We start from the raw sequence: 12,803 nt of genomic DNA on the forward strand, positions 1-12,803 counted from the left end.
TTTTTTTTTTTTTCAGAAATACTTTTTGCAGGAATATGCGTTGTCTCGAGGAGCAAAAAATATGAGCGCCAAACGCAATTCGTGCCCCCTGCTCGGAACCAGACGAACCGGACTCCATAGAGGCAAACACGTATGAAGGACACAAGGCGTTAGTACCGTCGAGAGTTCAGCATAGAGAATAGGTTATTTTCACTAATCTGGAAAACAAGTCGCATATATGACTATAGTGACTCCATCTGGAGACCACCGTCCATCCCCATGATCTGGCCCAGTCTGATGCTGCTGTCATGTGCTGCTCGATCCGCGAGTCAGGAGATGGGCGTTCCGACGATGGCCCTGATGAGCGGGAAAGGTGATGCTCCGCACTTTCCGGCGCGGTCGTCGTTCTCGAGGTCCCAGAAAACGACGCAATCGGCGCGGGCTCGCTTGCACAGAAGCGCCACGAATGCGCGGGCTCGCGACGGCTCCAGGAAGGATACGGTGCTGCCGGAGGCGGTCACTCCGACGGTCGCTAGCCCGTGGCTGCGCCGGAAGTGAGAAGGAAAGCGGTTAGGGAAACGGTAGAAACCGGAACAATGGTATCTGTCGCGAAAGCTGCGTTTAAAAATGTGTACAGCTGATTTCACGGAAGTTGGGAAGTTTGAGATCTCGCGCTATACTGAGCCGACAAACAGCTACGTTGTAGAGTACTTCGTCACGGCTGGTGTATATCACTTTGAAAGTCAACGTTATTATAATCGGTGCGCAGTTCGCGATTTCATACTAGAAGGAAGAATGTACTACAGAACATAGAGAAACAAGAAACTCATATCCTTGGCTGTTTTTACCGACACGTTTCATTACTGGGAGCGTTTTCAAACGCTGTAAGGCATGCAATTATCAGATCTCGCAGGTAAAGTTTCGTCAGTATGGTTTCCACGCATTTAACCTGCGGCCGATACTAAAGGGCTATAATAGGTACTTGTTTTTTAATGCTTGAAAACGCCCAAAGTTATACGCACAAAATATGAAAAATATGCGCGACGTGGCTTCTATAAATAACGGTATCGCTGCCTAAATAAGAAAGCGTCTGCGGCCGACACGTCCTGTTGCCTAATCTTGTTTGACCGTTGTGCTTTTAGACCTGGTTCGATACTGCTATATTTGACTTCATAGGTACAACTGAGCACTATAGCAGGCTGCTGTGTACGTTCGGACATGTTGCTAAATATAATTTAAACTGCTCCCGTCACCTTTAAAACAAGACGCACCAGCCGTCTGTAAAGGTAATGATAGGTGGCAATAAATTAAGCGCATGTAGGAATTTCAAATATCTAGGCGTCTTTTTTACGTCTGATTTATGATAAAACAGGCACGTTAACCACACTGGGAAACATGGCAGCATTGTTTTAGGCTTCATGGGGAGAAATTCCAGTCATCTGTAAAATAAATTAAAATGCCGAGCTATATTTACCGATACTTGAGTATAAATATATTTGTTGAAACCTCCACAGCTGATCTCATAAGTAGATTGGAAAAATGAAAACAGATCAGTTAAATTTATTCTAGGAAATTACAGCCGGAAACTTAGTATGACATAAAGCAAACATGCACTTTTTTTAAATTCAAATTCAGTTTATTTCCGTGAAAACAATGGAAGAGGCTCGATAAAAACGTGAAACAAGGTCACTTGATCGCGTTCCAGCCCCCTTTACATTGCATACGGTAACGACATAACAGCAAGCTGATTTACATGTACAGAATAAAACAAAATTGCTAATTGCACAAAGCAAACCAAATAAAGTAATTCAGACGTCATTTCTTTTTTCATTTATACAATACTACGTACAATATTAGAATGCAAGTGAAAATAAATGGTATATTCAATCAAGTCAGCCAATTCCAAACTGTACGGTTCCAACAGTGTTCATACGTTTACTGGCTTAATAATTGCTCCTCTAGAAAAATGTTAAGCTTAGAGACGTTAGTGCAGTTAATGTCAACTTGTTTGATGAGAAGATTGTTCAGTAATATTGGTAAAGAGTGATGGAACATTTGTTGACCTAAAGTGGTGCGTGAAAAGGGAATTTTCCATGGCTGGGAAAAGCGCGAGTCATGAAGGTTTGTTGACTTATTTAATTGTACTATTGAATCTTGTTGGTTGTTGTGAAGCTGTTGTTTTTGCCAGTGCGTATAAGTATAAACTATGTGCACTTATTATATTGAGCCAAGTAAAATATTCACCGGTGTGAGCTTGTGAGTCGACCCCCAAGATGTGTCGAGTCGACCTTTTGTTTTCTAGTATATGCATACGGTTCAGATTAATCATGGTTGTTGTCCCTCATACAGGAAAGCAATAAATTATATGAGAAAAAATTAAGGAGTTGTATATGAGTAGTTTCGATGCCTGTGGTAAGAATGAGTGAAATTTCGACGAAATTCCTACAGATTTCGATATTTTTGTTATAATATAATTAACAAGATTGTCCCATGACATATTCTTGTGTAGATATACTTCCAAAGTTTTAACTGTCTCGACAGTTTTTATTCCTTCAGATCCTAACATATTTAAAGCATATTGTATTGGGGATTGCCTGGGACTAAAAATGACAGCCTTTGTTTTCTTAACGTTAATCTCCAGGGAGTTTCCCTCACTCCACTTCTGTAGGTCTTGAAGGACATTATTAATTTCTGCCTCAGCCTGAAAGTTATTGTTTCGAAATAGTAGGGTGGTGTCATTTGCATGTTATATATATTGTGGAATGTGGCTAACTGTAGTGAGGTCATTTACATAAAGATTAAACAGGAGATTGCCAAGAATGCTCCCTTGAGGTACGCCCGTATTGACTGGTCTGCATGATGGTAAGTTGGCGCCTATTGAAACGATTTGCAATCGGTGTTGAAGGTGTGATTTTATTAGTGATAAAGCTGTCCCACAAAGTCTGTATATTTAAAGTTTTTAACAATGTTTAATAATTAAGCCAACCAAAGATTTTAGAGTGTCTGTATATATGTCAACACTATTTCTTTGTCTTCAAATGCATTTAGTACAATTCTTTTCTTCTTTAGTAGTGCAAGCTCTGTAGTCTTTCCTTTCCTAACGCTAAATTGTATTGTCAGGCGTCAGGCGCAAGTTTATTCTGCTCCTGACATAGCCTACGGCGCAATAGATATAACTATGATAAACTTCATTTGTGGATACAATATAGAGCGAAATTATAATCAAGTGTAAAATAACAAAACGTCTTTGTTAGCATTATCTTTCATTTCTACGAAAACAAAAACTACAAAATAGTGCTTTAATAACATCTGAAGCTCCATTTGCATTTCATGCTCGTAGCTTGCGTTCGCAATAACTAAAAGCGATCAAATGCAGTGCTGTCTGAAATTTTCACTTTTCCTGTGCGGTGGCCAGATAGTCTTTTCCGCCAATTTTTACTTTCTATTTCTTTCATTGATCTTTTCCGGAGCTGCAGCCCACTAATCTCCAATCTACTTCCTTTGGGTTTCTATTTACGTGACCCACATACCAGACCTGTTTCTGTTCTGTATACATGACCTGCCGCTTCGTTACGTTTATTTTTCTCCGTTCTCTGACTCATAGCTGCAGGTCTTATCCCTTTCCCTGCCCGGCGAACATTACCAGACTGCTCTCGAACAATTGTGACCTCACGAAACAGCTTATGCGATGCGAGCACGAGATCGCTTTTGTTTCTTAGCGGCCCAAGCTCGACTCAAATAGCGTTTTTTTTTTTTTTTTGCGGCTTTGGGGGAGGGGGGGGGGGGGGGGGGGAGGGGACGAGACATTTACTGGCCCGATTAGATTAATTCTGTCGGCGACAGTCCCTGTTATAGAGGGCGAGAAATGGTCCCAAAATGATGGCGCCGCTACAGCCATTGTCTAGCCGCCCAATTGTCATGCGATTTCTTGCTGCACATAGCAAACAGCTGCTAGCCAAGGTGGAGGTTAGCCGCGAAAGGAATTCCAACCTATGATTTATAAACGCACGACGAGACATTCATGCTTCCGACTTCCCAGCACCTCCCTAAGTGGCCTTTTTTTTTTTTTTTTTTCAGTCAAGTATCTCAGTATATCTTCGCCTGTCACGTCACAGTATTGAAAGCCTATGTCTCCCTGCCTTTTTTTTTTTGCTCCAATTTCTTTTTTTCTTTCTTACACCGCAAATTTTAACCTGTAGTAATTTGAACAACCTCCTCAAATGTAGCTTTGAATGCGCCTTTTGAAAACCAGAAAACACGTTATGCATGGCGCATTCTCGCCCAGCTTCTTCTCCTTCTCGCCTCTCTACGTATGGCCCCATTACGAAATCATCGCTGCCCTTTTTCTTCCCACTCTGCACTTTTTTGTTGTTCTATCGTACAGTTCACGAGACCACATGACAGGACCAAATTGCGAAGAGCTGTCAACCAGGGTCTATCCTTTCAGATGGCAGACTGAGAATCATGCCTTCCAGGACCCTTGCATTAACAGTTGGACATGCTATACCTCTATAGGCCATTCAGGCACGTTCGTAAGGCTTAGTTAAAGCCGGACTTAATATCTATGTAGGTTGGCCTTTCACATAATACCATATGCTAAAGGAATATGTGTGAAATATTTGACGAAGAAATTAATTAGTTCATGTACGCTAAGAACCCTCAAGAACTGACAACGGGAATCCTTAACGCTGTCGCAAGCCTCCTTAGGCGTTTCCTCAAGATTTATTTTCTTCGCAGCCTTTTGCAGCTGTGAACTTCAAGAATCTGAAATTAAGTGCTTCGCGGCCTCCTAACAGCAAGCTAATTGAGCACACATACGGATATATGTCAACGGATTACCGAACATTTCCTTCTGTCTCATAACACTGATACCAGACCAGCAGAGCTAGCAGGACCTCATTCTTTAGCACTGCAGTTATTCTCTACCCCTACGACACCACTCATACATTTAGGAATACAGAAGAATCCTACATAAAAACAGGCCTGAGAACGTAAAAAGAGCTGAGCAATCTCGCTCTCTCACCTGAACCGATCTGCTAAGAGGAAGCGTTGTTGTTGCGAGAGCCCAAACAAACTCTCTCATAGCCCGTAACACAACATAAAACGCATATCCAAGACGGCCCTTGTGTCGCCACAGTGAACAATACACGCCTAACAAGCATTCCCAATGACCGCGTCCCAGAGCGCAGAATCGAATCAAAACAACTTTCTAACACTCCGCGGCGAAGACTTGCCTCGCCGTGTCTTTCCGCCGAACTACGAGAGTTACTGCTCATTCTTCGAATACTAGTGAGGTTCTCGGGGTAGAATAGTGGAACGCTTACTTCCGGGCTTTCTCTCTTTTTCCCTCATACTTAACTAGCAAAACGGTGTCCGTAGTATACATGTGGGAAGAGTTAAGGAGCATCGATATAAACGCATCGGTACGTTCTAGCCCAGCGACGCACAAGGATTAGTTTCAGACGCACTATCAACACGCCGTCGCGAGGCAGCCAATGCTATAGGCACCGGTGGACCTCATTAGCCCAATTTTTGAGTTGACACTAAGTAGCGTTACTGTGCTTGTTCTCGAACTAAAGCATTTGCGGGCGTTACGTATACTGACGACTAAAGTACAGGTTAGGGAGGGACAGCAAGGACGAATGCCATTTCTTTAGTCAATGCGGCGGCCACCAGTGTTGCTATGCAGCGCCCATAAATACTTGCATTGGTGAAACAACTGGCCTAAACGCAATCTCTATTGTCTGTCTACAATGAATTGCGACAGCTTTGGAAGCCAGATTATCCTCACTCGTCTTTCGACTGATTCTTTTCCCAACAATATGACTTTACAGACCTAAAACTTCTGGACAAAACCAATTTTCGATAGGAAGTATTTAAAAACACAATGTTGTACTTATCATAAGACTACACTATGACATTCAATATAGCCACAGAACTTCCTTTGGGACGCTTGTAGTTCTTGCTGTTCATTGTTAACAGCGCACCCAACTAAGTTTTACGGCTGTTTTAACTACTCGGTGAGGCGCAGAACAATGTTTTACTGCGCATCGAAGTTTTAGACGATCCTCATCAATATGTTGATAGCAATACCTTCCAGTATTTCGTAATTTTCTCACAATTAAAACTGATGACTAAGAAAGCTGGACTGTGGCTTCCCTTCAGGTTCGTCGTTATGAAACTCGGTCGATCGTTGTCTTCAGTATTCGTTGTAGTGTCCGCTGATAAGTCCAGCCAGCCGTACAAGAAAGCTTAGAGTCGATAAGCCTAATGACTCACTGGGATTCAGATGCAGATCTTGGGACAACATACGGACATCAGAGAGCACTGCAAGCCATCTCCAATTAAAACGAGTCATTTGCGTTCCTGAGAAACTTGTAACAGAAGTTCTTAATCAGAAACGACAGTACGCATTACTCGAAAGCAGCTACTTCTCCACAGTAATGAGGAGAAAGATGTTGCGCTGTTTATTAAGCCCGATCACGTGATTTCCAAGCGTCAGTAGCTAAGATCTGTGCCTAGAGACGAACTGATGGAAATGGGATGAAGGCGTGTCCTTCTACATTTTAGGCCCCTGCTGCCTTCAGCGCCGGCTTATATCAAACATTATTCCAAGAAGCACTCTAAACAGATGGTGGCTGCAGCGAAACTTAGCGGAAACGAACTTTTATGAGAACACTAGAAAAGCATGATTAAAGGCACTTGTCGATGTCAGCGTTGTGAAAAAATGGATTATCACTGCATTTTTGAATCCGTAAAAAAAAAAGAAAAAAAAACGATTTGAATGCATTTTCTACACTTCCTCTCGTCTCTTTCTACTTTCAAAGCGAGAAATGAGAACAGACGAGCCTTCATATTATTTAATTTGTAACTCTGTTAGGATTTAGGTTAGGTTCTGAGATGCCCTGGATACAAGAATATAATAAAATTGGTTCACAAGAAGGGAAAGCCGCAGTATCTGTCACATTTGTTTTTGTTGACACCTGAACCGCGCCGTAAGGGAAGGAAGGAAGGTGGGAGTGAAAGTGGAAAGAAAGGGGCCGTGGTGGAGGGCTGAGGAGTACTGTCGAACACCTGGGACTTTGTAAATATGTTAGGTTTTAGGTTACAAACCGAGATGCCCTGGAGCGAATATCAGATTTCAACCATATCGCTAGAAATCGAGCAGGCACTGACAGTAGGGAAATGAGGGGCTCATGGTGATCTGCATATTGAAGAATCCATAGCCACCGAAAGCAAAAGAACACGTAGGAGACACTTATTTTTGCTGTCATGAATAATATTTTATAGTAAATTAAGAGACCTTGATAGTGATACGTTTCCAAACCGTTTTCATCGGCCTTTAACCAGCGTCCCAGTCTTAGTGCACAGCTTTGGCCGGAAGTATTCAGGCCACTTATTTTTGTTCCCACCAGAATATTGGGAAACATTAAGCACAAGCAATGATAAAGAAGCTTTTAAAGGTAATTATATGCGTCCTTCTCATCCTATAAAGATTTACAACTACATAGGTAATTTCACTATAAAGCTTGAAAAAAAGCCTGGTAGCATAGCAGTTTTTCACCAAGGGTGTGCCTAATTAAATAAACTGGTGCCACCATCATTAACATCTTGCCGCCCGTAGACTCATGGCTTATATAGTCCCTGCTGTTTACATATGACGGGGCTGCCCAAGTGCATGTCTATATCTCGATATAGGAAAGTCGTGTTGCGAGCTCGTCTGGGCACTCAGCTTCAAATCCCAGAGCAGGCGTCAGGACCCGGGGTACGCTTACAGGTGCTTGCTGGCGAAGTCCATGCGGCACACGCTTCCGTATGGCAGCTGCGAGAGTGCTTTTCCGCGCGAATCGTCGGCGTCAAAGGCGGCGAGGCTGAACGCGTGGCAGACGCGGTCACTCAGTTCCTCGCTCAAGAAGCCGACCCTCGCGTGCTGAGCCAACGTCTCCGCGCCGTGGTAGACGTGGTGTGAATCCGGCGCGGCTGCAAACGCCTGCGGAGCAACCAGCAGGCCGCGGTCACCCAGCAAGTGCAGCAGTCTGCGAGAACAGAAGATATAAACAAGCAACAGTCGGGGAGTACCTTATGAGGCGAGTGCCCCTATAAAGCCTACGCTATGACATTCGTGTAATATTTGCGTCTTCACTACAACAACTAAGCGTTAAACCCATTTAAATCATGAACCAACAGTAGCTCATTTAGCACCCTACAAGTGGTGGCAGTGTGTTGCACCTGAAGTATTATTTTGTCCGCACGGAAATTGTTTCCAGTTATGCTCTCGTGGACTTCCTGAATGCATAGAGACCATTCATTTTAGCCAAATGAATGAATAAATGAATTTGTTGTTGGACACGAAATTGTGTTCCAGGTTCCTATTGAAGACAACTACTTGTATAGTCCATTGTACTGGTACCTTTTGGTCCTCTAGACCTAAGCTGTCACATCTCCTCTCACTGTTCATATCCGGGGTTTTTATTTTAAGCTCTAATTACGGAATATTTTGCATACACATCTCATATGATAGAATATTTCTCACAAAATGGGCATTTAGCCTATATAACATGGGATGAATCTAAAAAGTTGTCATGTGGGCATGAATCAGTTTGTTGATTGCGTAACATTACCTCTTCTTCTACGGGCATGAGCCCTTCAAAATAAAAATAAAGATACGGCACAATAGTACAGAGCCACTGTTTACAGCACTTTTCACCATGACCCGATTAAAATTGACTTGTTTTGTGCCCACCATAGCTGCCTTTGAAGTGGCGTTTGTCCCAAAATTACGCCACCAACCATGCTCCGACAGCACTTATCTCGGGGCTAACGCTAGAGCGAATCCTGTTATAGGCACCACACACAAGCTAAATGGACACATCCATTGTCCCTACTTTCAACATACCTCCGCCTGCTGATCGTTGCTTGCTGGTACGGTTAGAGACCAGCGACTCTACGGGGGACAGCAGTTATCGCGAACTGCTGTGGGTAGGGCAAAGCTCTTAAAGCCAGAGGAGAGTCGAGGATGGACGTCACGCAGAACGAAGAGCAGGCCTTCTCCTGTCTTAACGTACTTGTGATTACTTAATTTGTGTTTGTGCTGACAAGCGACACTTAATAAATTAGGCTGTTTTTTTTTTTTTTTTTTCGCCACCATAACACACTCCAAAGAGAGGACAGGCGCAAAAGTGACGACGTAGACCTAGTTGTAGCTCGTTATGAACATCCTTTAGGCGTTTAATTACTTCGTAACATGCCAGCGATGTTTACGGTCGTTCTATGGCGGTCTGAAGTAAAAAATACTATAACAGCCATTATGGAAGAGAAATGAACAAGGGTTGAGGGGGAGCCTGAATTTGTCAAGAGAGCCAACGTTTCGACAAGGAGACTTGTCATCGTCGGATCGCTAATATCTATTGCACTATGTACTGTATACGGGGTTCTTGTGTCTATTTTTATTTTCGGTATATTTTGCACCCTTGGGATAGAATGAACCGAGAGCACCAACAATGGCAAGCCATATTCCATGTTTCTGCATGCAAAAATTAAAAAACAAAACAATGTGCAATTTTGAGAGACACAGGGGCCACGAGCTAGTTCGGCTTTTATCCGTATAAGTGATAGTCACCGGAAGCAAGTAGAGCACATAGTCAAGATTTCAATGCAGCAGGCACGCCAATTGCTTTTTAAAACGTGTGGATGAAGTAAGTGAAGTAGAAGAAACTACAATCATAGAGATCATACGAATAGTATTCAGACCTGGTGTGCTGTTTTATTACCATTATAGTAGTGCGGCAGTGCGACTCCTATTTCTGCGTGCATTCGAACGTACGAGCTTGTACGCTAGCCCTAATGAAGTTGTCACTGTGTACCCTGCCCGCAGAGTGTGTGTGCCATCATGTGGCACCACTAAAGCCACGCGGAACGCAGTCGTCGATATTATAAGCGGAAAGCTGGCAGGTAAACACCGACAGCGGCAGCAAATCGCAGACTTCGGTTCCAACATGCCCTACCAACTGTTTGCCAGTATAATTAGGCAGCGCCACCAAGCCGACGCGAGAGACTTTCTTCGATGCCTATCAAAAGCTACTGCGCTGTGTGTGTGTGTGTGTGTGTGTGTGTGTGTGTGTGTGTGTGTGTGTGTGTGTGTGTGTGTGTGTGTGTGTGTGTGTGTGTGTGTGTGTGTGTGTGTGTGTGTGTGTGTGTGTGTGTGTGTGTGTGTGTGTGTGTGTGTGTGTGTGTGTGTGTGTGTGTGTGTGTGTGTGTGTGTGTGTGTGTGTGTGTGTGTGTGTGTGTGTGTGTGTGTGTGTGTGTGTGTGTGTGTGTGTGTGTGTGTGTGTGTGTGTGTGTGTGTGTGTGTGTGTGTGTGTGTGTGTGTGTGTGTGTGTGTGTGTGTGTGTGTGTGTGTGTGTGTGTGTGTGTGTGTGTGTGTGTGTGTGTGTGTGTGTGTGTGTGTGTGTGTGTGTGTGTGTGTGTGTGTGTGTGTGTGTGTGTGTGTGTGTGTGTGTGTGTGTGTTTTCTAGCGCATGTCATGTCATTCGGAGGTGCTTGCGGTGAACAATTACAAAGGCCCATACAACGTAATGCGCACCTGCACCCACCAGCGGCGCAATCGCAGATGTCCCTCGTTCCGCGATAAGGTGAGATTTGTTTGTGGCGTGCCGTCAATGGTGCCATCGTGCAGCGCGAAGGTGTAAACAGAGCGCACTTTGTACTGTACGATGAGCGATTGCGATAATATAAAAGCAGCTACAAGGGCGCTTCCCCCATCCCTTTCTTATAAAAATTTACAGTTCCTCTGGAAACATCGATGGTGAGCCGCAATCGAATTTCCTTAGTTTGCCATGCTGCGTCACTGAAAACACTCACTTCTATTACCTGCGGCATGACGCAAAGTGCGCGAAGCGATATTTTGCCGATATGTTTGCTTCACATCAATGTAAGCAAAACTTCATCTTATCTGAGCTCCAGATGGTCGTGCAAGTTCTTGAAACACTTACAGAGTGCTGAAAATTAGACTTCCCAGTTGTTGTTTTCTTATACGAAGTGCAGTACACAAAAGTCCTTTTCGTAAATTTGTTGTGCGGCCGGGAAGACATAAACTGAAAGAAATTTTCTTTATCAACTCAGTAATGAAATAAATTTAATGCATTGCCTTTTCAATCATTGTACTTAGAATGCATTCTTGTTTTTAGAACTTATTAATCGTTGCGTTCGAAGTCTATTCTGTTTTATTGACAATTTCAGTAGCGCACCTGAGTCCCGATATTTGACCGTCTAAAATTTGAACCCGAACTGTACAAGTATGCATACGACGCCGCGGCATCGACATGAAGCTTCTCCCCGATGTGACGCAGCGGTTGTTCTCGACACTACGCCTGACAAGAACGTCGAGTTCAAGGTGTACTGTTGACATTTAACGCGAAGACAATAAGGGCCACGTGTGTGTCCAGCAATGTGGCACAGCTGCGCTTGAACGCTTGCAAAGTCTAAAACGGCACCGCTTCTTATCATCCAATCTACGAGTAATCAGCTAAAGAAAATTATTCGCCCCACACTGCCCGAACACTGATTATTCGGCTTCGCTGGCTATGAATGATAACCCTGGCCAAGGACGAAAGGTTACCATTGACCCCTGTGATTCCATATTCTTGTGACGCGGAGAGCTGTATACAGCTGCTCTGTCTCACCAGAGGGGAGCTTCATGCCGTTACTGTGGAGTAAAATTTGTAATAGACAAATTGGGCTCAAATTTCAGGCTAGTAATTCTCATCGTATAGGCGCACTTCTAAACTTACAAAAAAAATGTCTTTCTGTGCCACTGACGCTGTTTTCAGTGTAATAGGGCGCGCTAACAGCAGGTAACAGCATTTTAATTTATGAATTTTAGCAAATACTAGTCCACGACGATGATTTTTGCTTACTTTTTGCCCTCCTGGCCTCATCACCTATTTAAAAAACTGAGTATTGTGTATTGCGTGTCGACTAAAAAAGAAAACGATCGAAACGCCCACTTTTAAATATTTCGTGTAGTCCTCGTGTGTACTCCATCTCACAAACTGATTACAGCACTGTGGAGCCTGCTGTTTTCTCATCAAATGTTTGCCGCAGAGGAAGAACGAATTGACACTCAAATCCTTTAGCAGTATTGAATTATTTTTCAAACAATTATTGCAATAACTGGAAAGACAGTTCTCCCTTTTTCTTTGAAAAGTATAACAAGCGTTTCATTCGACAGTTAGGTTATCCGAGAAAGTTTCCACGTGCACAGCACTGCGGAGGCATTGTGCGAAGTGGTGCGTCGTCGTTCGCAAACATGGCGTCCGCCCAGCTGAGGGCAGCAGCTGCGCATTAGTTTTCTGTCCATGTGACGGGGTCATCAGCCACGTGATGACAGACGCAGAGAAACATATTTGCAGAGCATGTCGTGCTGACTGGCTCAGATTTTGGTACGTTCCAAAGTGCTCAAAACTGCTTGTGAGATCAGGTTTAGAAGGCATTGTGAGATGTGCTGAATAAGTAGCTAGAATCAACCAGAACATTTTAACTGCGTTTTTGCCTGCAAAGCGTGCACCTCTGCACTCTGCATAAACCTCAGTATTGCGGCAGAGCTACCGCTTTTCATGCGAGGTAGGTCGCTTTTAAATTGAAACCAAGGGAAATGTTGAACCAAACAAGACGGATATACTTTTCACTGAGAGCACTACCAATGTTCTTTTTGCGTGTAAAAGTGGCCGCGTTGCTGAGAAAATAGCGAGTGAAAGTACCTTAGCCCTTCCGCGTTCAAGCGCCCGAGAAACATTAACTGCGGAGACGTCGTCTTTTCAGTTACG

General features: G+C 43.6%; 1 protein-coding gene across 1 annotated transcript in view; it reads right to left on the minus strand.

Annotated features, from left to right (window-relative positions):
- Positions 1-245: 245 nt before the first annotated feature.
- LOC146198515 (uncharacterized) overlaps positions 246-12,803 on the minus strand; it is a 33,005-nt gene continuing 20,447 nt past the window's right edge. Inside the window, exons 4-5 of the mRNA XM_084591923.1 lie at positions 7,755-8,015; positions 246-522 (exon numbers count right to left, since the gene is read on the minus strand). Coding sequence (XP_084448049.1) covers positions 309-522; positions 7,755-8,015 — 475 coding nt within the window. The 3' untranslated portion in view covers positions 246-308. The remainder of the gene's footprint in view (positions 523-7,754; positions 8,016-12,803) is intronic.

This window comes from Amblyomma maculatum, chromosome 2 (assembly GCF_055883805.1).
Source record: "Amblyomma maculatum isolate TAMU_Amacu chromosome 2, ASM5588380v1, whole genome shotgun sequence".
NCBI lineage: Eukaryota > Metazoa > Arthropoda > Arachnida > Ixodida > Ixodidae > Amblyomma > Amblyomma maculatum.